General features: G+C 39.2%; 1 protein-coding gene across 1 annotated transcript; it reads left to right on the top strand.

The window, feature by feature from the left end:
- The first annotated feature begins 44 nt into the window (after positions 1-44).
- GPR180 (G protein-coupled receptor 180) lies at positions 45-26,373 on the top strand. Its single transcript, XM_027443180.3, has 9 exons — positions 45-242; positions 2,312-2,470; positions 5,668-5,862; positions 9,337-9,517; positions 9,721-9,770; positions 13,530-13,687; positions 19,926-20,117; positions 20,475-20,552; positions 22,228-26,373. Exons 1-9 carry the CDS (start codon positions 107-109, stop codon positions 22,384-22,386), a joined length of 1,308 nt encoding a protein of 435 aa, XP_027298981.2. The 5' UTR covers positions 45-106; the 3' UTR covers positions 22,387-26,373.
- Positions 26,374-27,276: the final 903 nt, after the last annotated feature.

Below are 27,276 nucleotides of genomic sequence, written 5' to 3'. Positions count from 1 at the left end.
CCAGAAGGCGGCAGGGCGGGGACGGAGGAGGAGCGGGAGGGAGGGCGCGGCCGCGCGGCGGTGGTTGGGGGGGGGCGGGGGGGAGGTGACGTGAGGGGCCGGTGCGATGCGGTGGCGGCTGCTGTGGGCGCTGTGCGCCTGCTGCTGGGGCTGCGCCTGGGGCAAGACGCTGCGGGGCGGCTTCGTCAGCGCCGCCGCCCGCCTGCAGCCCTGGCGGCCCCTGGCGCGCTTCCAGTTCCACGGTAGGAGCCGCTGAGGGCGTTGGGTTGGGGCCCCGGGGGGTGGGGGGGGCGGCGCCATGTCGGTAGGCGAGCGGCCGTTAGGGCCGTTAGGAGCGTTAGGGCCGTTGGGGCGGTCCACGTCGCGGGGCGTTGTGGTGGCTTCGGGAGCTTTTCTGCCCCTCGCTTGGCGATGAAGGGGTTTTGGGGGCTGCTCGGGAAGCTGCCGGGATTTGTGGGGGTTACGGGCAGACCCCAAGCTGGAGGGGCTGTGGGGGAGGAAAGCCGCTGGGGTGAGGGGCAATAAGGAGCGGGGAGGGCTGCGGCGCGACCTTTCAACGCTGAGCGAGGGGAGAGGCGCAGGAGGGGTGGGGACTGCCCGCGGGGCGGCCTGAGAGCGCTTCGGTATCAGCGTCCCGGGAGATAAATGTAGGAGTGCTATAAATAGATCAGAAGAAAAAATGCCATGCTTAAATCTGAGAAAATCACAGAATGGTTTGGGTTGGAAGGGACCTTAAAGATCACCCAGCTCCACCCCCTGCCATGGGCAGGGACACCTCCCCTCAGCCCAGTCTGCCCACAGCCCCATCCAGCCTGGCCTTGAGCACCTCCAGGAATGGGGCACCCACAGCTTCTCTGGGCAGCCTGTGCCTCACCGCCCTCACAGTGAAAATTTTCCTCCTAACCGCAAATCTAAGTCTCCCAGGTTGTAATGAGGTCCCCCAGAGCCTTCTCTTCTGCAGGCTGAACATCCCCAGCTCTCTCAGCCTTTCTCCATAGGAGAGGTGCTCTAGCGCTCTGATAATCTCTGTAACCCTCCTCTGAACCCACTCTACCAGCCCCACATCCTTCTTGTGCTGGGGGCCCCAGACCTGAATGTAGCGCTCCAGGTGGGGCCTCACAAGGGCAGAGCAGAGGGGGACAATTAAGATTCAGGATGAGGGCTCTAAGTGTTCAGTTATACTTTATTATGCAGGTTGATGTTACATCCTTCCTTAGAAATATTCCTACTTCTGTATGGATATTTACAACTATACCTTCTGGGAGATCTCAGTGAAGCCATGAGGGATTTTATAGAACCTGCTGTTTTTCAAAGTCTTTTATTAGCAACTTAGGTAAACTGTTAGCCATGTAACATTTTACAGATCCCAGGAGATAACCTTTTGGGGGGATTTATTGTAGAACTGTTATTTGCTTTTAATAGGTAAACCTTCCTGGCAGAGCTTATTTAAAGCTGCACATCCAGTTGCTGCCTAGGTTAGGTGGGAAAGAAGGTTGCTCTGACAGTTTAAAAGACATACCAAACTTGCTTACACTGAAGTAAATTTGGACTCTTGCAGTGCTGATTTTTTTCTTCTCTGTTAAGTCCTGTATTTTTATTTTGAATACTGTTATGTTAAAGAAGTCCATAGCACTATATAATGAAAGAATTTCTCAATAATTTTGAGGATCATAGAAGTGACAGACAAAATAAGTTACGGCAAATGGGCTAGTTCTAAAATGGCTAAATTATTTCACTATGCCAAGATGTGTCAGTCTACAGGTAGACTGACACAGTAGAGAGCACTCTTGAAGTCTGGTTTTCTTTCTGTGAGTATGTTTCTATCAATTTGTCTGCTAATCAAGTGTTTTAGCTCTAATTAGTCAATAACATGAAGATCCACTTAGTCCAGTTCTTCAGGTATCAGACTTGAGAGCTACTCTATGATGCTTGTAATAGTGCCATGGAAGTGTATAAAAATAGAAATGGGATGAAGGAAAAAAAAAAGATGATCTGGAAATCAAAAAAAAAAAAAAAAAGAAAAAGTGGGGGGAGGCTGTTTGAAGTGGAGGTTAATGACATCTGGCTTGTGTTGAAAGCTTGTGTAGGTACCATACTAGAGAATTGTGCATGCAATATTGTACTACTGAGATTACTAGAATTCATTTGTGAAAGTATACAGATGTTTATAGAAAGTAGTGGTAAAAGTTTTAGAAATAAAGTGCAGCTTTTTAAAGAGGTGTTACTTTTTAAAAATCTCTGCTGTGTTAGCTTTTTGTTTGCATAACTGTCATCAAGGCAGAGTAGTTGATTTTATTTTTTAAATATCAAGGTGACCATGCTGTTCTGTGTGTCAGAATCAACAACGTAGCAGTAGCTGTGACAAAAGAAGCTAGACTTCACCTGTTTCAAGCACAGGAATGGCTGAAGCTGCAGAACAGTATCCAAGATCACAGCTGTACAGAGAAATTCTCTAAAGCTCAACTGACAAGTGAGTTACTGCTTTCCTCTCCTTATGAATTAAGTTGTGTGTATGTAGAACCCCAGTGTTTCAGTGAATTTGGACTTTGCATCAACTTAAGCAAAAGCAGGACTTCAACCTCCTGTAATTAAAAATGGATACAAGGAATGCAATTGCTTTGTCTGCATCACTTCAGAAGACTGCTTGCAAGTTGTGATTTAGTATATCAGTCGAAAACGAACAGTCCTTGACAAATAATGACTTCAGTGCAAACAGCTGAACTTCCAAGTTCTAGTCTGGTGCTCCCATTTGCACACAACTCAAAGATCCACGTTTAGTTGAAGTTTTCATTTACTCATTCAATACAGAGACTTCCTATAATTCCACTTGGAGTAAAAGTATTTTTTCTTTTTTTTTTTTATATAAACCTCAAACTTTTCCTTAAAAATGAGTGTTAAAAATGTGCAAAGAATACTGTAGTAAGATGAAACTGAAGTAGTCAGAATATGTAAATTGTTGAGACAGTCAGATATGCAGTTAGAATTATCACTTCCCTTGCAGTAGAATGAAAAAAAAAAAAACTTAAAGGCAAACTAGTGAAGCCTGCTAAAACTCTGAAGTGAGTTCTTGTAAGATGGGAGTATGTATCCCAAATACACAGTAAAAGAGTAAAACCTTTTCCCTCTGTTCTTTTTTTTTTTCTTCTTCCCCTTCCACAACATCATGATCATTACTTTTGATTTCATTTCTGTCTGTAAGGTCATCTTGAGAAATTCGTTTGTCTGAGTAATACTGCCTAATTTTACAACTTGCCTATATCATCATTTAATGTTCTTTCACTGTTCAATTTTGTAATTTGATGTTCATCACTGATTCTCCCATTTAGATGTTATAAATACTGGGATTTATAATTATACCAGTACAGAGTGTGTAGATTAGCCTCTTGTCTTTTATTTATTGAGGAACACCTCTTGTTTGTCAGGAGGCTACTGTTCTCAATTCCATGGAAAATTAGGATTTTCAAAGACAAGAAAACAAAATTAAAGTATTTTCATTTATTTGATAGCACAAACTCTCAAACTTTGATGTACAAAACGTTAGACACATTTTAGTATTAAATATGTGCTAATCAGGATAATGCTTAATTTGAGGACCTGCCTAAATGTACAAGGAAGTGAAATGCTGAAGTTTTCCTTTAAGTAACTGGAGCACAAACATACAAAAACAATTTTTGCACCATTTGTTGATCCTAATATTACAAAGCCAATTTAAAGCATGACTTTTCCTTTGAGAAATAAAATTTAATAATCTTAAGTGAATGCAGCTTCTCTTTTAAATATATTTCCTCTGTGCAGCCAGAATCCCTAGAGTAACTAATTGATGTCCTGGAGCATTGCCATTACGAAATCTTATACAGATGACACTTCTAAGGATGTAGTTCCCTTACACTTGAGCTGAGCTAAGCATGAAGTGCTGCTGAAAAGACCAGCATTTGGTCCTTCACTCCTGTCGCGATGTATTCGCTGTTTTCTACTGTGTGTAGGAATCACATGACCACAGGGTGAGTTGGATCTGTTTGCTGATCTTGGGCAAAATCAATTACATTTTTATTTTGGCTTACTTCATATCCCGTGAGTTAGCTTGCAGATTTGATGGAAAACTGATTAAACGTGCTGTGTAATCTCTAGTCATGATGCAAATAAGGCTATACCACATCTCAGCTGAGAGTACAGCTGGAGAGTAGAGCCCCCCTTGTAAACTGCCATCTAACTTGCTTTTTAATTAAGCAGCGTATTAAATCCTTAATTTGCCTTTTTACAAAGGTTGTAGTTTTGAAGGGAGCTGCTTCACTTTGTATATTTGCTTAATAAGATACACAGCTCTGAAATGTACCCAATTTTGAGCACGTGTTCCACAAAGCAACTGCTTTTTTCAGAATTTTTTTTTTGGGGTCTGCTTCATGTGTTGTCCAAATTAGTATTTCATGACAATTGCTGCAGAGGGACACGTCATATGTTTCTTGCTGGATCCAACTGTTGATCATGAGTTCATGCTTTCAAAGAATAGAAAATAACTCCTTGAACTCGAAACAAGTTTACTTAAATTGCATGAATGTTTTCACAGGTAGGCTTCAGGTTAGAAACTAGTTCTAAATTTCGTCAAAAAAGGTTTAAGGATAATGAGTTTGCTAAGGATTGTTTTGTGTATATGTTTGCAGCTTTTTCTTATAGAAAAAACTTTGCATAAAAGCAACTTGTTTTGAAGAATCCTTACAAACTTTTTCTCTTTCCTTGTCCTTAGCCACTGTCATCTTATAAACTATTCAAATGAATTCATCAGCAGTCCAGTAATTATTTTATTATTTCTTCTCCAGAAATGGCTTTAATTTATGGTTAAGCTGACCAGCAATGATCACTGTTACACTGATTAATTAATTCAGTAATCAGTGTACAGTTCTTGATGTACAGGGCCACAAACTTCATTTTCAGCAAATGTTTACTTTGGAGAGATTGTGTATTGGTTAACAGTTGCCCTTAGGAAAAATAGTGGTAATATCAGAAATAAGATGAAACTCTTCAGTCCTACATATCTGGTTTTAAACACAATTGATTTGAAATATACTTTTTTTTTTTTTTTCCAGACAATGGTCTCAATAGTTGAGTGTCAATTGAAATTGTCTATGTCATTTTGGGGAATATGCTGTAAAATATGTACCTGGAAGGCATGCACACCAATTTGGCAAATTTTGCATGTGGCTGTACCTGTTCTATGCTCTAAATGTCTTTGTGAAATTTACTCTATTCAATTTTCAAATGTAATTTTCATACTGAATGAGTGTCTGTTGGCAAAACAGAACAGCTAGAGTCCCAATGATACTGTGCAAGAGGATGGAAGTACATTAAACATGGTGTGCGCTATTTGCAGTTAGTGGCTTCTGGTGGAATGGAGCCGCCCCAGCAAACCAAACCCAAAAGCTGAGAAAAGGAATATGGTGCGCATCCTCACCAACGCCTGGCTGCACCTACTTGAAACCTCAGTTGAGGATGGAAGTCTGCTCTCGGGTGTTGTGGTTTGCTTTCAAAACAAAGACTGTTTTATAGTGTTTGTAGTTTATAATCTGTAAATGATGATGTATATTTAAATTTTATCTTTATTCAAAGATGGGTTTTCTAAAAGCAAGTTAAACAAGTTATCTACTCATTTTGTTTGTTTGTTTTCTTCCAAAGTGACTGTGAACCACACAGAGCAAAATCTGACAGTGTCCCAGATTCCTTATCCGGAAACATGGTATGTGTTTTATGTAGACAAGTTTACCTGCGAAGAGAATTATTCTGAAACCGAGGATATTCAGTTTGAAATGGTCTTACTAAATCCAGATGCAGAAGGGAATCCGTTAGATCACTTTAGCGCAGGGGAATCTGGTAAGATTTTTTTTCTTAAAATTAGATTAATAAGTTAAGGATCTAATCAGCCAAGCCAATCGGTACCTACTGTGCTTGCAAAAACATGACACTGGGGGATGAATAGCAGTCTCTTACTTTGAATTTGACTTTCTCAAAGAAGAGTAAACTTTGATTCATCTCCTGGCATTACAGAAAAATCCTTCCCTTTCTCTAGAGTGACTTGCCAAAACTTGCCTAATTGCGACTGTAGTAAACAAGGAAAGATTGTGTGTATCTTTGCTGATATTGTTTTTTTCCCTGTTGAAATTGTAAGCTTCCACTTGGTTGTAAACAGATTTTAATGAATTTGTTTAATTTGTGGAATTCCTTAGCTGAAATTTGTAAATTTGATTCTCTGCAATATGAGTTCATGCATGACGTAAACATTTTGCCGGTACAACTTCAGTTCACTGTCTGGGTCTTTCCAAGTACATTATGCACGGGCTGCAGACTGGATGAGATGATTGGCAGTCCACATTTTTTATTGAAGAAATGCAAATTCAAATCTCTACACCTGCACAGAAAAGGAAAACTTCTAGAAGTGACTCAAGACAGCAGCTGAAGAAATGCGTATATCAATTTTTATGACAATTTGGTCATTCAAATCAACCCAGTGTGTGCTTCATCACAGTGCATAGCTTTGCTGCTCTGGGAGGCCTATGCCACATGACACAGACTTAGTCTGTTGAATGGGAAGAATATGCTTAGTCTGTCTTCATATACAGATGTAGCCTACGTACCCAGATCTAGCTTAACTGTAGTGCTGAAAATTGTATGCTCTGTTGTCGTTCTTAGTCTCAGGAGAACGTAGAGGGAACAATGGCAGCTTCCTTTCGGAAGGGAGGAAAATCTTCACACTGAAACATTTAGAGCAATCTGTAAGGAAGTAGCACTGTTAATCGCCTGTTTTTCTAGACTTACATATTGATCAACTTCTTATTAGCCTTCTTACTCTGCAAACATGGTTTGTGGTTTTTATTTAGTGAATTTTGTATTCAGATGTGCATTCAAAGTTAATTCACTTACTCTCAAAAGTACCAGTAGCATTTTTTGTCTAAATTGAAAGACAACAGACTTTCAATATCATGTGGCCTTTAAGTAGTGTACAGACCTCCATCGCAGTTCTGCACTATATTTTTATGAAGTCTCTGAGCGCTGTGAAGTAGAACTCTGAAAAGCTTGCATACTGAGCAAGGAGATGTCAGTCTTCTAGAAGTCTCCCCCGGAGATACTCAAAACCCACCTGGATGCCATCCTGTGCAATGTGCTGTTGGTGACCCTGCTTGGCAGGGGGTTAGACCAGAGGATCTCCAGAGGTCCTTTCCAGCCTCAGCCATTGTGTGATCCTGTGGAAATGAGTTGGATGCAGGTATTTAGAGCCACCGTGAAGGAAATAAGTTGAGATGTACATGCAATGTCTTCCATGGTTGCAAATGAATACCTTTGTTAATTCAGAATGAAAACCAGCCACACTGTTATGAATCCTGAAAAGACTTGCCTATGTCTACTTTTCAAAGAACTGAGAAGGATTTCTTCTCTCTCTCTTATGCAACTCTAGGGAATAATTTTTGTCGTTTTTCCCCTTAAGGTATGCAGCTTAGAACAGTAGCATGTCAGAGAAGAGATCCAGGTTCATTTCTTGGTGTATTTTGTTTTGTTCTGTTTTTTTTTGTTTTTTTGTTTGTTTTCCTTGAGGGGACTAAAAACTGTGTAATTGCAGATGGTTCCGGTAGGTCACCTTTCATTTAAGTTAGTAAAGTTGTGCCCTTGCCATGAAGAGTTCTCAAAAATGAAGTGGACTATAAGGAAAGTGTAGTAAAGACCTTGAAACTGTAACCTTCTGATTAGGATATTTGCCTTGAGAGTGAAGGAGACCTTGTTTCCAGTCCCTAGGTTAGGTAGTGTTTTATTGTTTTATGTAGTAGGGTTTTTTACATAAGACATAGCGTTTACATAAGACATAGCATTTCTAAAGGCAGATGGCCAGGTAAACAGAATTTCAAAGTTAGGTACTTGAAATTAACATACATATGTTTTATTTTCTATATCATAGAATCCCAGAATCGTTTGGGTTGAACCTTAAAGATCTATTTCCAACCCCCCTGCCATGGGCAGGGATACCTCCCACCAGCCCAGGCTGCCCAAAGCCCCATCCAGCCTGGCCCTGAACACCTCCAAGGATGGGGCACCCACAGCTTCTCTGGGCAGCCTGTGCCAGGGCCTCATCACAACCATAGTGAAGAGTATCTTCCTGATGTCTAATCTAAATCTACCCTGGAATCTAAAAAAAATGTAAAAAGCAGAGGTATCGAAGACAATGTCCAATACCCTACCGATATAATCATTTTTGCAGTTACGTTTCTTTTTTTAACTTTGTTAACTTTTCTGAAGAAAATGTCTTACTCCAGAAGTAATTAACCAAACCCTCCAATAAAACATGCTTATGTCCCCAAGAGTCTCTCCCTAACTCTAGGTGATTTAGAAGTCAGGAAACTATTAAAAAAAAAATCATTTTTTTTGTTTGTTTTTGTGTTTTTTTTTTTTTTTAGTTATATTTCAGTGCAGGTTTCTCTCAAATACTTTTGCTGTCAAGCCAATCATCCACAGTTTCTCTTTTGCTTTCAGCTTTAGAGCTGATTGAAAGTTTTTAGCAGAGTTGTTTTGCCGGAAACAAAGTTTGATTCTGTGAGCACCGCGTATCTTCAAAGAAGACTGGAGAAGGAAAACAAAAGTTTTCAGTGATTTTTGCTTTTTGACCCTCTGGTAGCTTTTCTGTTTCAAGACAACAGAAAAAAAAAAAAATCAGGATCCAGGTTTTCAGGGAAGCATCTTAGCAAAATCCTGCTAGACTGAAAATCAGACTACTTTTGTTTTGTAAATATCAAAAACTTTGCACTTTTTTTTTAGATTGGTGCAAAAAAAAAAAAGTCCATTTTCCCTGTGCTATTTTTCTAAGTTGTCAATCTTGGTCAAGATTGTTTCTTGGAATAGCTGTTTTATGTGGAGGAAGAGTGACACCCAGTGGTTAAGTAGATAGAACAGTCCTGGGTTTCTCTAATCTCAGATTGTGACTTCAAAAAGTAAAGCAAAAAAAAATAGCTAAAAATGAGTCATTTAATAAATGTGTCAAATCAAATGGGCTACAATTATTTTCTGTCTATCAAGAAGCTGTATGTCAACCTGTATTTGAACAGAATCTCTCCTACACTCAGAAAAGGTATTGTTGAATAAAAAATTCTTTGTCAGGTCTAATGATAGTCAGCTGTCTGAAGAAGTCACTGACTCTCTTGGATAAAATAGGCTATATTTTCTCTTTACTATCACCTTTGCTTGATGATTGCGTAGTAATCCCTAGTGATTATATAAATAACAATCTTGCTTTTAGTTATTTACTGCTAGTAATAGACTTTCTTTGTAAAAACTAACTTTATTTTCTATTTTTTTATCCCACAGGATTACATGAATTCTTTTTCCTGCTTGTTCTAGCATACTTCTTAACTGCTTGCATATATGCACAGTCCCTATGGCAAACAATTAAGAAGCGTGGACCTATGCATACTGTATTAAAGGTGCTGTCAACTGCATTATTGTTGCAGGCTGGTTCAGCTTTTGCCAACTACCTCCATTTCTCAAGGTATCTCTGCTTATATTTGCTTTCAACCTTAAGACTAGAAGGACATGCTATTTTGAAGATCAGTACATGGTCTTTCATGTGCTGATTGTGATAAAACATAGGAGACTAACTTTTTAGAACTATATCATTGTCTAAATGTACTTATCAGGGAAAATACAAATTTAAGACTCACTTAAAAAGATCGTCTTCTATTCTTTTATCAGTTATTCCAAGGATGGAATAGGAGTACCTTTTATGGGAACTCTGGCAGAATGTGAGTATGCCTCTGCTGTTTTTATGTACTCCTACCTGTTAATCTGTGTAATGCACTAATGAATGATCTTGTTGGACTGTACTGTCATGTACCATGTCACTGGATTTTTAACATGAAATACTATAAGTTGCTCTTCTGAAAAACAGGATTTAATCTGGATGCTTACAGTAACTGTATTTAAAGCTCTCTAACTGTAACGTTGTTTAGGATTTTTAAAAGGATTTTGTTGTTTTAACATTCCATCCTACAAGTACTTAAATACATACCTATCCCGTGAGTAAAACTTTGAATATGTCAAAGAGTTTTGTGGATGATCTAGAGTGCTGAAGCATTTTGGAAAACTTAATCAAATTTTAAGGAGCGTGTCATTTGATTAGCAAATTTAATGTAGACTATAATGAAAAAAGTATTTTACAGCACAAGTGATAAGATTACAGTGATGCAAAAATGATTATGTTAAAAATTGATGTTACCAAAGTATTCTTCTCCACTCTGAATGGATATTCTTAGCTCTCATTGGAATGGAATTCTTATAACACCCATACATAAAATGCCAAAATGCACTAGTTTATTCTTACTGGATTCTTCAGGATCTAATGTTGCTTTGTTGCTTTTTTTTTTTTTCCCTCTTCCACGTAATTTACATTTGAGGCAATGGATGATCTTTTCTAAGCTAATATATTGCCCTTTTGATTGGGCTTTTGAAGCACCTCAAGAAAGTAGTACTATGATAGCGCAATAGCATTATAGAGTAGCAACCTACATAGAAAAATATTTCCCTTCATAGAGTTCGTTCAGAAACTTGCAGTTGGAATTAACAGCCTCTTGATGGCACTTGGCACCACAGTAATTGACACTCCTCCTTGTTTTAAACATTTGAGTTAGCGAGTCTTTGCAGCCTTTCCAGCAACTGTGTTAATAAATTTTCCCTCTTGTCTTCTGATCTTCTGAAATGAAATTAAGTGGAGAACATGGAGGTAGTCATAACTCCTCCCTGCTGAAAAATCTAGTGTTAACTGCACAACCAGAACTTAGCAAATAGCAGCAAAATAGCAAATAGCAGAAAATAGCAGCATCTTAGATTTTCTGTGTACCTATTGTGGTGAAAACCACACTATTACTTGCTTAAAACGGAGGTTACTAAGAATAAATTAGTATTTTCGAATCACTATCTGAATTTGAGTGGTTCAGCTAAAAGAGTTTCCCACTGTTTTTAAAATCTGTGGTTCCCTAAACAGCAAGAAAGCAGAAGGAAATGTGGAAAGCTTCAGTGTCAATTGCAGCTCTGAAGGACAGCTGATAGCAAGTATAGTATGGAAGTGGAAACTGCTACCATTTTTCCTGCATAGGATCAGAAATCCTAGGTAAATTATAAAATTTTTGTTAACTTCAGTGGGGCCAGAATTTGTTCTGGAAACCTGTCCAGCTACTACATTGAGCAATTATTCTTTTTCTACCATTATTTTGTCTTTTCCATGTATGAAAACCTGACACGAAGTCAAATTTATCACCTAAGTCAATCATATAATCACATAAATCACATGAATAGTTCTGGCATACTAAAACATCTCAAATAGTGATGCTTTAACTTTTGATAAGATCGAAACGTGAAAAGTCAAATAATAATATATCTGCTGAACAGCTGAAAAAGATGTTCAGACCAACCCCTATTCAACCTCTGCCATCCGAGTGGTTCCAAAGAATGTTTATCAATATGGTGATAGGTGCTTTATAAGTGTGTATATATAAATATATATATACATAAGTATATATGTATATATATATTTATATATATATGGTAAAATCAGTTCAGTAGCATGTGGCCTTATATCGATCCTGGATATCATACAATTGTTATTTTCAAAATTTTGCTCAACCGTAAAGCTTCTTCTTGCTTTTAAGCAAGATGTAAGTGGTACCAAAGACTAAAAACAGTACTGAAAATTTCTGTTACACCGTTTTGTCTGGGAATCCACTTGCTTTGTTGCCACGCTTAAGCAGAGCAATGTCTGTATCCAAGATGTGACTGAGAGATGACGTCTGGCTATAACTTACAAGGAGGTTATCTTAAGGAGTGACAGAAAATAAAATGAATGGTTGAATTCTCTCTAGAGTATCCAGATTCGTTCAGTCACTTCTGTAGCTTGGATTTGCAATGCTGGTTTGGCATGCCTTGAGCTCGCAGAACAGTTTGTTTCTTTTCCACGGAGTTCTACGTCTCCATAGCTAGCATTGTAAAATAATTCCAAGATCATTTTGTCACAGAACCATGCCAGTTCATTTTATTAAAGTTTGTATTTACTAAAAGCTCTTGACATTTCCTAAATGACAAAGATGCCTGAATATGTTAGAAGTATGTAACTATATAAAGCATGAGAATACTAAATGTATCCCATGAGTAGTATGTTTAAATTTGTTTTATATCCATATTTTGCTAGCACTGCTGACCATCAGGGAAATACAGTAGCTGATCTTCATTTGACACACATCCCTTGTGTGTATATTAATTTCTGTACAGGAGCAGCATTTTGTATTGCAGTATTTCTAGTAAATGTGAAAGTATATTGATTTGTTAATACATTCCACTTGTTTCATAGAAGTTCTACTTTTGTGATACAGAAATATTTTTCTTATATCTGATAATGTTAGGGGAAACATCAAATACAGAACAAATTTAAATGAACTAAAATATTAATCAAGTGAACAAAAAAAGTGTGTAGTGCCCATCTCTAATTTCTGTAACAAATTTGAAATTTACATAATGTAAGAACTAATTTCTCAAGCTGCTTATACATCTCTGCTGCATTAGTACAGTGAGCCTGTACTCACTGTACACTCAAGTCCATGCGCTAACTATAAAATCTTTCAATAAGCTTCAGTCAGAAACTTGACTCTAAAGCTAGCAACACCCCAGAATAAATGTTCAGTTCTTTCTAATGTCAGTAGTATTTCAGCAGGGTTGAAAAATAAAGATTTTAATATATTCTAGCTTAAAGTGTTCTTTATTCGGATACAGCTTCAAACACAAGTTTGAGACGCTGATTAAGAATGTAACTTCATGGAGTACGTGTTAATTGTTCCCAAACAGAGCCAAAAGAATGGACACAGTGAAACAAGGCAAAGGGAGCTTGCATTTAATGAAATGAAATACAGACAGATTATTGCTCCAAGTGAAGTTTGTGCTAGGGTTAGTCATTACGTCTTCCCCTTTAAGTATCTGAGTGTGGAATTTGTCCTAAATGTGCTTTCTACTGCAAGCTACTCTATCCTTAAGACAAAACGCAGTTAATTTAAAGTACAATGCCACTGTCTGATTTTTGAATAAAAGTTTTGTGGAATGAAGAAAGGAGTTCATTTCATCATGTTTCATATTTGCAGTGTGATTAACATACATATGACTTTAGTCATGTGGCATTTATAAGTCTATTTATGCAGGTGGACTCCTGAGCCTAGACTTCTTTGACACAACAGGAGTGGGATTTGGAAGGATGTGGCGCACTGCCCATGTCATTGCAGAATTGCAACATAAGGAGAGGAAAGCTTTAGTCATTTAAAAATGGTCAAAAAATCCAGATTGTCTGGCAAGGCGACATCAGCTAGTCAAACTGTTTGTGAAAATCGTGAATAAAGGTGATACCAAGGCATAAATGTCCATTCTTTATTTGCAGATATATGGAATGTTTCTCTTTGCTGTAGAAAAAAAATACTTTGTTGTTGTAGTTGTTGTGACCCTATATATTTTCCTTTTGTTTTCAATAGTGTGTGACATAGTCTCTCAGATACAAATGCTGTATTTATTGTTGAGTCTGTGCATGGGTTGGACAATAGGCAGAATGAAGAAATCTCATAGCAGACCTCTTCAATGGGATTCCACTCCAGCATCTACTGGCATTGCTGTAGTAGTTGTTGTTACACAGGTTTGTATTTATATTCATTCTTATACTGAAATATACAGCTGCTATTAAGTATGACAGAACTGTGAACCAACTAATTTCAATATTTTATGAGGGAGGGAGTATCAAGACTGGGGAAAAAAAAACCCACAGCATAATGTGCACCCAGTATGTCTAATAGGTAACAACACCTCCTCTTTACTTTAACAATCTAAGGTGTAGCTCCACAGTATATTTTTGTTCAGCAGTAAAACCACTTAAGAAGTTCCCACAGTTTTTCAAACTCCAGATTGTGCCAATTGTTCATAGTATTACACTGTAAACAAGATCAGTGGAATGATCTAGATTGAATGGTAGAAAAATAAAATAAAAAGGAGATTTCAGCACAATCATTTTACCAATCTGATTTGTAGTGTCATCCTATAAATAGCTGTAATCAGTACAAGTAGGAGTTTGTGAACTACAACATTGGGGTTGACGACAAGCAGCAAGGGAAGAAGGATGAGAGAGAAATTCTTACAGCAATCTTCCTGTCACCAAAAAAAGTTGAGACTCCGTCCTTTTCTTAGAACCACTCAAACAGAATGTGTAATGGTCTTTTCAATCAATAAAAGGCAATTCTTGAAAGGTTCATGTGCAGAATTGTTCTTGCAAATAAACAAATGGTCTGACACATAATTTCATTCAAATATTTTCTATTAATATAAATTAGAAAGTCAAGTAAACCAGTAACTTAAAAGTAAATTGTAATGGAGATCATCCAACCCTGGTGGTGTCTTTTGTAAACAAATGTTTTTAAATCCCAGCATAAAGACAAGAGGATTTGAAAGCCACTGAGAATGAGAAGAACAGGGAGAAACTGGAGACAGTAATGAGGAAGAGATTATACTAAAGATTTTGTGCCATTTGAGTAATGTCTGTAATTAGTGTTGCTTCCAAACTAAATAAGTGGACTGCTAAAACATTAAGAGTAGCTGGGAGCTGACAGTATTCTTGCTAATTAAGAATATAAACCAAAGCCTATTAAGGTCAATGGGACTGTTGAAATTTAAAGATAGGTTCATTCCACCGTACTTTGACACCCGTCTAGCACCAGAAATTTTACATGCTGGTAGTAAAGAAGACTTCTAAAGTATTTAATTTTATTCATGCTTCTCCACTGGTACATGCATATGGGTGTGTTAGTGCTCTGTCACTTGAGACTGGAAAGTTTTGTTGTTGTTGTTTCCTTTTTACTATACATAGAAAGGGCACTCAGTATCATCAGCTTCATCTTTTTTTAGTTGTGGTAAAAAATGGGGCAGGCATCATATATATATTCTGCTTTCAGTACTGGTCCATGATATATTTACATTGGCTATTTGGGCACCACTGGAGGATTAGTACAAAGTTGGCTGTCTTACTTGTCACCGTGCAGGTACATCTCTACCACATCTCCCTTCTCAGTACCATTGGGAATATCATGTTTGGAAGGAGCCTTGTAGGAACAGAGTATGGATGTCAGAGTATGTCATTGTCTGGGTGGTTCTGCAGTCCACCTCATTGTCTGCTGACTCCAGCAAAGTTTCCCTGGCACCAACAGTACCCTTGGCCTTTCTAGAGAAGGTGTTCATCATCACACAATTCAGTGCACAGAAATTTCTGCTAGTTTTCCTCCCCTTAATAGCAAATGTGGTTGTTGAACTCAGGGGAGCAGATCCCAGGCCACATCAAAGGTGGTGGCCTCAAGATTTCATTCTCTGGATTAGTCTATTGTTCATTGGTCTAGATTGATGTGGGCATCATACCTGCTGTAACATGATCACTTTTATGATAAAAACCTAGAATAACATGCTTTCCAGCCTGCTCTTTCCCAAAATGTCTTATGGGAGAGCTAGCTTCTCCCTATTCAGAGACTGGACAGACTTACGTGGGTCATCAGAGGTGTTCTAGGGGTTGTTGTGGAGGGTACTGGAAACCACCTGTGTTACCTTAAAGCAGCAGATAGAGATTGAACCGCGTTAGTTTTATTGACATTCTACACTACCTGCTCTCATCTCATCACCAGGGAGGTCAAGCAAGTAGACAGCCTGGGAAACCATTTTGTTCCTAAATTTATAAGCATTTTTGGCTGGCAAACTGTTAGTTCAAATTACTCAGCATTGCTTGCTTTTTTTTTTTTTTTTTCCTATTTGTATTGACGGTATTAATTCTTGCCTTTTGTTCTTTCACAAACACCAGCAATTTCCTGGGCTGTGCTTACAGGTTGCCATCGGTGTAGGGTGGACATTGCCACCTAGCCAGCAAATCTCTTGTGGTCACTGTGGCTGTGAAAAGGTAGCATCTCAAAGGGAGGGACAAGCCTGCCATTTATCGTCTCCCCTTGGGTTAACTTGTTCTTTTTTTTGTGTGGGTGTGTGTTTGTTCATCCTCAGAACAAAAGATTCCTGGCCACTCCGCATTCATTAAAGATTCCACTCTTTGCTGCTGAGGCACAAACCTTGTTCAAAACTTCTTAGTGACGACAAGCCTTTCCTATCACATAGATCTGAACAGTTTCAGCTTTCAGGGCTGTGATCAAAATGCATACTGAATCTTAATGCGTGAGAAGCCGTGCTTCACAGAGGTTCTTAGCTATGTCCCGAAAGGTGTGCTCTGAATGAACTCTGCCTCTGACCTCAGATCTGAAACATGTTTTGCTGTGCTGAAGTTCATGACACCGGATACCCAAGTACTAGATACAGTTTGAAGCAGCTGGTTGATCTGCCTTGCCTTGCTGCCACTTCTCATTTCCCTTTTGCTTCCCCCTTCCCCTTATCTCTCTGTGATGATCAGTCCCATGTGAACCTGCTCTTGCTGGAGATTGATATGTTATCTTGCCATACAGTCAGTGTTGGCACAGCAAGGAGGAGAAGGGGTTCTACCGTAATTGTTTCCTTCTGACAAAAGAGACAACTGTCTGGTTCTTCGTTGTGCAGATGTGGAGGTCCGACTTGTATAACTGGAACATCGAGATGATGACCGGAGCAAAGTTTTCCCAGCAGCTTGAGGGAGACCAGGACTGGGCAGTGGTGTCCACTGGAGAACCAAGATAAGTCAGAACTATGTACAGGTGCTGTCAGGCATTTCAAACAGTGCATGATGTAAACAAGGAGATGGTCATTCGCCTTTATTTAATGGAGAAGCAGTTGGACTTTAATGTTGGACATAGCTAGTGTGAGTCAGCTCTTCAGCTGTGCACCTACCCAGCTCATCCAGTTCTTTCGTAGACAGCCTGAGCAACAGTTGTTCTGCTGGATAACAAGTAGGATATTCACCCTGATTTCTTCCCAGAGCTGAAACGTAGTTCTGCTCAACGGTAACAAAAAAATGCGTCCAGTTTCAGCTTGAGCTTGTAGGTGACTGGGTGTTCTTTCAGCTTACTCCTGATACCACAGCTAAGTGAGTAGATATGTGTCTTTCTGTGGATAAGGTGAGGGACGTCAGGGCTCATTGACCTTAATTCCTCAGGCATGGCCAACCAGTGAGATTTTGACTTCAAGAACAAGTTCGTCAGTGAGAGCTCTCCCTTCACTGAGAACATACTGCCTCATCTTTTGTAACCTAGAAACACTCCACAGCACAGATTTCTTTTTTATAGAATACTGCTTCTCTCCAGTGAGTGAGAACAGTTCCAGCTCACAGGAAGAGCAGTGACACATGTTCACCTTCTCCAGGTTTCTCATGTGTTGCACTGACAGGTCCATTTCTGCCTCTGATGCTTCTGCCTTCTGCTTCTTGTAGTAACCTAGTGAAGCTGAAGGAAGCTGGACTTGTGTGATCTTACGCTGCTGTCACTACAGTCTTTATTCAACTGATTTCTGGGTTGTCTGCACAATTTACATTCTTTAAAGGGCTCATCCAGAGCATACCATGCTTTCAGACGCTGTTTTCCCATTAGGATTTGGACTTTGTTCTCATGATTCCTTTACTCCAGCTCTTTGTCATCTTCTCATGAAAGTGGCTTCCTTCCTTGCTGTTGCTTTTGGTGGTAGGTTAAGAAAAATTCAAACCCTCGTGAGCTCTGTTCTTTAAGGTTGAGGTAGCCCTGCGTCTACCTAAAATTTCTTCTTTAAGTGTTATCATACCTTCATCTGTCAGTCTGTATCTCTTCAGCCCCAGCTGCATGGTAGTCTCAGGAAGATTCCTGAGACTATGTTTTTTTGTTGTTGTTTTTTAATATTCTCGGAGAGTGTATGTCCAGTCCAGGACTGCCTCTTCCCATGCCTAAATTACAAAAAACCAAAATACTCTGTAGGAGAATGCAGTGATTTTCCAACTGGTAAAACCCTTGTTGTTGCCTGGATACACTCTACCTGGGCTGAAATAGCCTCTGCATTGGGAATTCATCACTTTCAGACCAAAACTAGTGTTTTAGCCACAACTCCACCAAACACTGTGCTCTATCTCAAGGTTTCAGAAGTAGTTCAGTCTTACTTCAGTCATAGTCCTTGAGAGGATTCTCAGTCAAATAATTTGATCGTTGTAAGGTGTTTGCTGGGAGCTGCCCAGAAACAGAGCGTTATAGTGGCAGTGTTTGAAGAAGTTGGCTGGATGGTTTACTACTAATCCGTGACGTTCAGGATGTGTGCTTCACACTTCTCTCTCTCCCATCCTTTCATTTTCTATCCAGGTGGTTGAGAAGTAACTGAAGTGGCAGCAGTCATGCTCACTGTGTCATGGCTTGAGTAAGGGAAGGAAAAAGGGAGAGAGTACTCTCAAAGGATATTCCAAGTGAAAAAATTTTAGTCTCAACTGATGAGACTCAAGGACACCCACCTTTGGAATGCACAGGTGGATTACACATTTAAAAAAAAGGTTTATATCAGTAACCTTTCTGTCTTTATGATATTAATGTAATTAGAGAGCCTTTGAATTTGCTCAGAAAGGAATCTGACTAATTTAGATTTCTAAATTGAGGCATACAATGTCTCCTTCTGAAGGCCTTTAGCGCTACTTTGCTCATATAAATCAAATTTGACTACCTTTCTTCAGAAAGCCTGCTTTATTAGACACCTGAAACCTAAGTGCAAGTTAGATGTCTGCAGTAGGTGGACTGGATTCCAGTGTATATTCAGTTCTTCAAATGCCACTCATCTGCTACATGCTTCTGGGAGTCTAAACTTTATGAGTATTCTAATTTGTAATGTTACTCTTGAAAAGGTTTTATTCGGCAAGACCCAGCTTTCATGCAACTCTACAAGTAGGCGCCTGCTTTCTATTCAACTAAGATTCGGAAAATAGGCATCTCTTAGTCTGTTTTTCTTTAGAAAATTTGTCAATACTCTTTCTCACAGTCCTCCTGCAGCACCGAGTTCTACAGCAAGAGAAGGCGATGCAATTTTTCTGGGAGTTAAGGAGGATTACGATCTTCTGTGTATTATCTGTTGGCTGGAGTGCTTGTCCAGGTGTTGCAACAGCATTTGGAACCTGTGACGCTGCCTTTCGTAGTCCCTAGGAGGTTTCCAAGCCAGTTGCTTGCAGAGTCAAGCTCGCTCACGGTTTCTGACCTAGCTGATTCTGAATTCTTTTCTCCACGATGGCACGGCTTCAATAGAAGAGGTGGAGAGTGGCCCACCCAAGAACAGCCTATAGCCTGGCAGCTAGGGCTCTCTCCAAGGAGGTGGGAGATGTGAGCTGGATATCCTTTAGGCAAAGACGGGAATTGTGGGAGATCTAAGTTCAACCTGGGTGAATGCTCTAGCCCTCAGGCTATTGTATAAAAGGGGCAGCAGCACCACCCTCTTACTTCCCCATCTTTAAAAGGAAAAGTGAATCCTGTTAGGATTTTGAAAGAAAAGGCGTAGTCGCCTGCCTTTGAAACAAGCTTTACAGGTTGTGGATCCCAAGTGGAAGGAGACACCTCCCTGTAGCTCAGTGGAATCGTTTCAGTGGGCTTCCTGCTGAGTAGGCTGCCTGTTTAACTACATGACTATTTTGGAACTTATGCTAAAATGCTGCATTCCTTCTACCCAAATGAGAGGAAACTTTAACTTGTCAAACTTTCTAAAAGTTACCGAATGCAACAAATGAAACCCTGTTCCTGCCAGTCACATTTGGAGTAATAGGTAGTGCCAAAGCAGCAACTCAGCCTAGGTTGTGGGTTATTTTCTGTAACATGGCAGTCTCCAACGAGCAGAGCATGACCAGTTGTGCTGATAATTTGATCTGTCATGGGAAGGGTAATCGGCATTTAATGTAACCTCGTTTTTTCTAAATGTACATTGCTGTTGTTCTTTTCCAGAGCCTTTTATTAATTTGGGAACAGTTTGAAGATACTAATCACCACAGCTACCATTCACACCATGGCTTAGCAAGTGGACTGCTTATTGGTCTCAGAGTTTGCCTAGCTTTGTCGCTGGCTGCGGGTCTTTACCAGATCATCACAGTGGAGAGAAGCACGCTGAAAAGGGAATTCTATATCACCTTTGCCAAAGTATGGGTTACATCATAGAAGTTGATCCCTTTTGCTGTAAAAGTAATTGTGGCACGCAGTCGGCTGAAGCACTAAACTGTTTTCCTCCATATGAAAGTTAATATTTAAGTGTCTGATTTGATTAAATTGCACTCTGTCATCATACTCTGAGCAGTCATTTTAATTTGACAAGGAGTATAGAGCTTTTTTAAACAGAAATCCCACCTTTCATTGTGTGGTTTTCACTCTGTTGATTGAAAATTAAACAATGGATTCATAAAAAAGACAGAAATGTAAATGCAGTTCCTCTAACTGTCATCTCTTTCTTCTTAGTTGGCGTATAGTTATTTTATAACTTATACTCTTCTTCTCTTTCAGGCCTGCATTCTCTGGTTTTTGTGCCACCCATGTCTTGCAACCGTTTCTGTAATATTCAGAGAATATCAAAGAGAAAAGGTATGTACAGGCAAGATAAAAGAGATGGAATTTGAATAGTAGTTGTTCTTCATGTTCACTGTTTGTTAGCAAACTCATGCTCTTAGGCTGTTAATCTTATGACCCCAAAGCAACTTGAAAAGTCTTAGTCACACAGCTCTTATTGATGCTAATGTGAGTCATATTTTACAAAGGCATACTGGGTTTGAATCATCTAAGGGTAATCGTTTCTAGACTAAGGGGGGGTGGGGAGATGGTTAAGTCAAAGGAAAATGTGGAGGGGGTGTTTTGTTTTATTGTTTGCTTGTTTGCTTTTTAATTAAAAACACCTTGGGGATTCTTTTAACAAAGCTAGTAGAAAGATAAATCAGTGAATTTTTTTTTGTTTGCTTTTTAGTCTTCAGCATTTAAAAGCTTTATGTGGCTAAATAGGTCAGGGAACCTGTAGCTGAACTGTATTCTTTAGATTAAGAGATCTATCCAAATGTGTAGTTTGGTTTGTAAGCTCTAAACAGTTAAAAACAAAAGTGGACTCATTGGGTTTCTCGGTTGCTTAAACATATTGGAAACTGGAGAACTAGTGTGTGGAGCCTGCCATGTTCAGATAAAGTGCACGTCTATTCTCGGGTGATTGACTACTTCATTCCAGGGTAGAGTTTGCTGCTTTTCTTTATGGTTATAACCATCTGTGCATTTGTATGCAAATATTTTCAGAAAAAAAATAAGCTTTTATTTGTGCAGGGAATATATGAGGGGGGAAAACATTCTACTAAAAATATAGTACCTGAAATACTGTGTTTGATTTTTTTTTTTGTGTGTAAAGAATTAAACCTGTGAGGAGAAAAGAACTCCTTTAGATCAACAAAAAGTCTCTTTGTTAGTAGTTTCTTGATGAAAATATCATTGGGGTAGGATGGGCAATCTTTAGAATTAGGACCAGTACAGGAAATTTTGCAATATTTTGAGAGTTTGAGTTTACTGAAGGGAGGTTACAGTTGCTCTGCTCTTGAATTTTGAGAAAGTTTAACCATTGTGTGCAGCTCCAGTTCCTACCTTATGACAATTTAGCTGTGTTTTTTCTTATTTAAATGCACTTAAATATAATAAAGGAATACATGATCAATGTATACCATATTTATGGAAGAACAATGTGTATTTGAAAAGAGCCTCTGTACCTCAATTCAGACTTCTGCTTGCTCAGAGACAGTAGTTACCTTTATGAGTTTGATAAGAACTGCCTTATACATCTTCTACAGATCAAGAGGCTTGCTCTGAAAAGAGGTCTAAGTGAGACTGATAAATGACTACCATCAGAGCTCCATGACTGTGCTAGTGCAAAGTGTTTTCAGGCTTTTTTTTTTTATTCATCTCTGTTTGTTGTAAGAATAGAATATCTAAACATCACCTCTGCTTGTGGAACTGCATGGGTGGTGAATTGCAAGCCTGAAATTCCCCAGAACAGAGACTGCCAGAAGGGGTTATGTGACTTGCCCAGGGCTATCTACAGATTCAAAAACATCCAGGTGTGAGAGCATGAATCCTGGACCTGAGGTTCACATTCAAATCTTTTGTAACTGCAGCAACATTAAAAGGTTTAAAGTTAAACTTCAAGCACTTACATAGTGTGCTGGTAGAAATGTACTTGGGTTTGTTTCTCACTTACTTTTTCCCTTCTTTGTTTTTTTTTTGTCTTTAGATTATTACCATAGGTGTTATCCTCTGTCAGAGCATCTCCATGGTTATCCTCTACAGACTTTTTCTCTCTCATAGTCTATATTGGGAAGTGTCTTCATTATCATCAGTGACATTGCCACTAACAGTACCCTCTGGACATAAAAATCGACATCACTTCTGAGATGTTTAGGAAGAATACGTTATGTAATAAATGTGCAATAATGACCCAAACATACAGGTATTTATGTCACAGGTATGTGATACATTGGTTTCACTGGAAAACCGGTTGGTGATATCCAGAGCACTTCACGGACCTTTGGTCTGACACAGTCCTTAGATTAATCTGTTTCAAGTATTGCTGAGTGGGAAAAATCCATAATTTGAATCATTTCCTGAAGATGGTTTGTGGGTAGCACATGGTGCTGAGCCATGTCACAGAAAAGTACAATAATTCTTTTCTCTCCCATTCACAGCCACAAAAAATATCCCTGCTTTGTATCAATACTAAGTTTGAAGGTCTTAATAAAATGCAGTTCTTAAAATGTCGACAAGCTCCAACAAGTCTGAAATAGGCCAATTGTGAAATTGGTGTGATGCATAACGACGAATACAAGTTCTTTTATTTTTGTGCTTTAGAAAAAAATATATTTTATGTATAGGGATAAAAGGGGAAACAAAAGAGGGAGAGTCCACTAAGAACGTATATAAATGTTTACAACTAACCATGGGAAATTTTTCTTTAGTATTGGTGTAAAAGAAAAGCATTTTTTGCAATTACTGTTCATATTGGTTAGAATTGTAATGGGAATGGAAATAGAGTTTATATTTTCCTTTTTAAAAATCTCACCCAGTAAAGTTCTAAACAATATTTGAGGCTTAGAAGATATAGTAACATAAAGGTAATTAAAACAGCAGGCTCGCAAAAAAAAAAAAAGGCAAAGAAAATGGAATGGGTGATGTGGTACTAGAATTTTAATCCTGATATAATTCATTTCTCTTACATTGAGGATTCAATCATAATTAAGCCATATACACAGATTAAATTAACAGAAGCATTTCAAATAAATGTTGGTTTCAGTCATCAACTACCCATGAATTCCTGCCCAAGGATACTTAATCAGGATTAAATTTTCTATGAATAATTGAAAAACAAAATACTCACTGGATTTGTTATAATCCATGTTGGCACTGGGTTCTAAGTAGTTGCCATCTTCCATCCATTGTAATAAAGCCATACTACTTTGTGATGCCCTAGCATTCAGAAAGCCAGTGTAAATATATACTTTATTGAAGTGCCTATTTATTGAGTATGATGAAATCGTGCTGACATTTTTTCCTTCGTAATAAGAACATACCTATTACCATTGTGACTGCAATCGTTCTCTTGGGATTTACTTTATTATTTTTCATATTTTAGATTTCTCGCCATACAAGTGTGTTTCTTCACGACGCCGATTTTATTTCCTAGTAAACAAATGTTTGTTTCTTCTTAATAGTATGTATTTAATTATGCCTTTTTGAAAATGTGAAGGCACCAGGGTTCTAGCTTTAAAATAACCCTAACTTTTCCATGCGTGTTTGCCTCAGCTGTGAGTATAGTTGAAACATAAGTCTATTCCATTTCAGTTTAGAGGTGAAAGTAGACATTTGCCTTTGACTAAGGCAAAATGGCAACATGACAAAGTTGCTCATTAAATCATCTCCTTTCTTATTGTTTGTAATTCAGATCAAGAATGGCAGGTTGAGGCTGGAAAAGATGAGATATTATGATTTCACACAATCTTCAGAGTGATTAAAAGATTAATTATTACATTCCTCTGATAACCACACAAAAATATTATTGGTTAAAACTTCAGTCTTTATTTCCCTGCTTATCTCTGTACTTTTCATCTTCTCAAGAAAAAAGCATCCTGTTTTTGATAAGTCTCCAATAATGCAGTAGAAGAGTTCTATCTGTCCTCATGTATAAGACATGAAATTCACACACAAAATAGAATTTTCTGATAGACACAAGAGCTACTTTATAGTTTATGATCTGTCATGATAAAAGTTTTAACCTATGCAGAAAAATTGCATGTGACTTTCAGAATAGGCACTCTATTTATTTCATTCTCCAGAAGTACTTTCTTACTTCCTGTAGTCCCTCTGACTTCAGTCTGCCAGTGTTAAGGTAAATGATACCTTAATTTCACCTTTTAAGTATACCCTACAACAATTCATAAAATGAATTCAGAATTCATAGTTCATCTGGGTATAAATACAAAGCATCAGATGTTGTCTCTTAATCTTTTCCAGATTGCCCCGTAAGTCAACAGGTAACATTATCCTCTTAGTCTGGCATTGAATCCAATGATTTGAAAATAAAATTCTGATTTTACTATTAATGTAACTGTAGCAATTAAGTATCACTTTCTCATGGTAAGCTGTACCACGGACATGCGTTTCTGCTCGGGTCTGTTAGCGTTCCTTCATAACCAACATCCACTGGTGTTCTGTTATTAAATCACTAACGCATGCTGTAGCAGTGGGTCAGGATGACTGTGCTAATACTCAAGAAGTCAGTTAATTCGGTACGTGATACCCATGGGTGTGGGGTGGCTGGAGTCTTCAAATATGACCTATTTACAAAACTTCTTGCTTACCTAAACTCTGGCTTGAAGTTTACTGCCTGAAGAACGGTTTGAATATGTGAAATTCTCCCTGCTTCCTAACTAACATACATTTTTAACGAGACCAATTGATGAAACCTTGTTGTTTTTTTTCATGCTTATTCACATATTGACCCATTTAACCGTTTTGGTTTCATAACCTCATCTTAGGAGAATAGCTTCCAGGCTTCTTTTAGTTGTCTTCAATCAGTGCATCCTGCCAGAAAAGCTTTCTCTTTTTTCTAAAACGTGCTTTCCATCACACACGCACACCCCCCCCAAAAAAAAAAAAAAGTTTTGCGTCACCAAACTGCGGCTCTGGCTGATCTGAGCAACTCATGATGCACCCACCTCAGCTACACACCAGATGACAGCAGTGGACAAAAGCACTCCTTCAGCATGCCTGTAGCCCCAGCACACAAATGGCATGGTTTTGTGCCAGCTGAAAGCAGTCGTGGACCCGGGGAGCTCTCAGCGGGAGGGCTGTAGCCAGCTTGCAGACTCCCTGCCACCTCGCCCGCTGCAAAGAGAGAGAAACACGCTGCGTGCAAAGGCAGCGCTACCAGCTGCTGGCCGTGCTGAGCACAACTATTTAGCTGGGGCTGAATGGCAGCTTCGTACTTGTTAGTTTTTGTGCGTCGCGTGGTTCTGTTTTAAATAAAGTTGCAGAGAGAGGGTATACTAATTCCATTGTCTGTGAGTTTCGGTGCTTGGAAAAGATAAGTATACATGGACAAGATTGCAAACCGAAGTTGTTTGCACTCTGAAGAAATTCACTTCAGTGCATGAGAGGACGTTTCCTTGCCAGTCATCGCCTTTTCTACTGGCACAGATGCCAGTTAGTGTCAATTCTGATTTATTGGTTGGGGGGAGGATCGTTGTTCAGGAGGAATGAGAGTGAGATCAGCAATTCAGCCTCCGAGACCCCCCACACGCTGCGAGGAGTGGTAATCTTGCATGGCTCCCGACCCGGGCTGGATTGGAACCAGTGATGTAGAGGTTGGAACAATGCTCCAGCTCATCCCCTAAGCTATTCGCTCCCATTCCGTGTAAGGTATGTTGATTGTGCTTTTATTTAAAGTGCTTCAGGTAGGAAAAATGAATATTTACAATTAAATATATGTAAATGGAAGTGGAAAGGCTTGATTGGAAAAATATCAAGTTTCTAATACATATTACTATACTAAGACCTCCCACACAAGACAAACATTTATAGTCAGACCTAATAAATATTCCTTTCTGGTTCCAGTGCTAATGGAGAGCCACAGAGGTATCAAAATCTTTTTGTTTGCATCTCCGTCCTCTACAGAACTGGAAGACTGATCCAATTTGGTTCTGGTTTATTCTGTGTGATGCCATGCCTCTACTCGACACTTTTTACAGATTGCTATAAATGTTGGCTGGGCTGGCTAAAACCGATTGTTATGTTGTACCTTGTAACTCTTTTTGTGTGACTATGCAATGTACAAGGGGCAGGTGATCCTTGCAAATGTCAAACATTAAAAGAAAATATTAAGCTATTTTTCAAAGGATCGTTCTTTAACCACACTGAAAAGCCACTAGGCTGTGATTTTGAGCAGTAAGTTTTGATTCTAATTTTTCTTAAACCGTTCTTTCCAACAGGTCCTGTCGCTGTCTGTCAGAATCCCACCTCTCCCACCGCACGCTCTCTGTTCCTCCCCTTTCCCCCCTCTCTCGCACATATGATTTTGAGCGTAATGGGTGTCATTTCTCTCTCTATCTCTCCATCTGTTCCCACGATCAACACTCACAGTCCAGCCCCTACTTTGCATCTAGTATGCGTATTCTCTTTATCCTTGGTCTGTTTTGATTTCACGCTTTTCCTGTCTCTCCTTTGCCCTCTCCACCGTTCCTTTGGTCTCTCTAGCCATCAGAGACCTGAGGGTGTGGTTTGACATTGCAGCTGATTTGGGCTGTTTGCTGCCAAAAAGAGTGTCCCTGTCCCCTGGCTGCGTGCTGCTGTTGCTTCCCTTGCAGTGGCACTGGCTGTCACCTCCCAGCTTAAGGGAGTTGGAGTCAAGGAGTTAAACTGATAGAAAACTCAGCCTGTAGCAGCAGCAGCAAGAAAAATCAGATTCGTTCTCCATGGTTTTAGCGCACTGAACCAGCTCACGGGGATTTTTTGAGACCAGTGGCACTGCAGAGGATGAGGTAGAGCGGGCAGGTTGAAGAGGGGCACGATCCCCTTTGGAAGGGCAGCTGCAAGGTCGGTCAGTCTTCCGCAAACCATAGCCTAGTGACTCCCAACTCTATCTCGTGCTCGTCTTCTGCTAGGTTCTGCGTGCTAAGAACTGGCCTCTTCTTTCCCTTAAAGCCTCTTCAAGAGTAGTGTCAGGTTGTTTTGGGGATGGGTTGTTTTTTGTTTTTTTTTTTGGCTTTTTTTTTCAGTAATGGGAGAACAA

Source organism: Anas platyrhynchos, chromosome 1 (genome assembly GCF_047663525.1).
Source record: "Anas platyrhynchos isolate ZD024472 breed Pekin duck chromosome 1, IASCAAS_PekinDuck_T2T, whole genome shotgun sequence".
NCBI lineage: Eukaryota > Metazoa > Chordata > Aves > Anseriformes > Anatidae > Anas > Anas platyrhynchos.
The sequence above is the reverse complement of the archived record's forward strand: the minus strand, read 5'-3'. Positions and strand labels throughout refer to the sequence as shown.

Coding starts and splice junctions, on each gene's coding strand:
- GPR180 (XM_027443180.3), top strand. CDS start 107: ATGCGGTGGCGGCTGCTGTGGGCGCTGTGCGCCTGCTGCTGGGGCTGC. Junction 2,471..5,667: donor CTCTAAAGCTCAACTGACAA/GTGAGTTACTGC, acceptor TTTCTTCCAAAG/TGACTGTGAACCACACAGAG. Junction 9,771..13,529: donor TATGGGAACTCTGGCAGAAT/GTGAGTATGCCT, acceptor TGTTTTCAATAG/TGTGTGACATAGTCTCTCAG.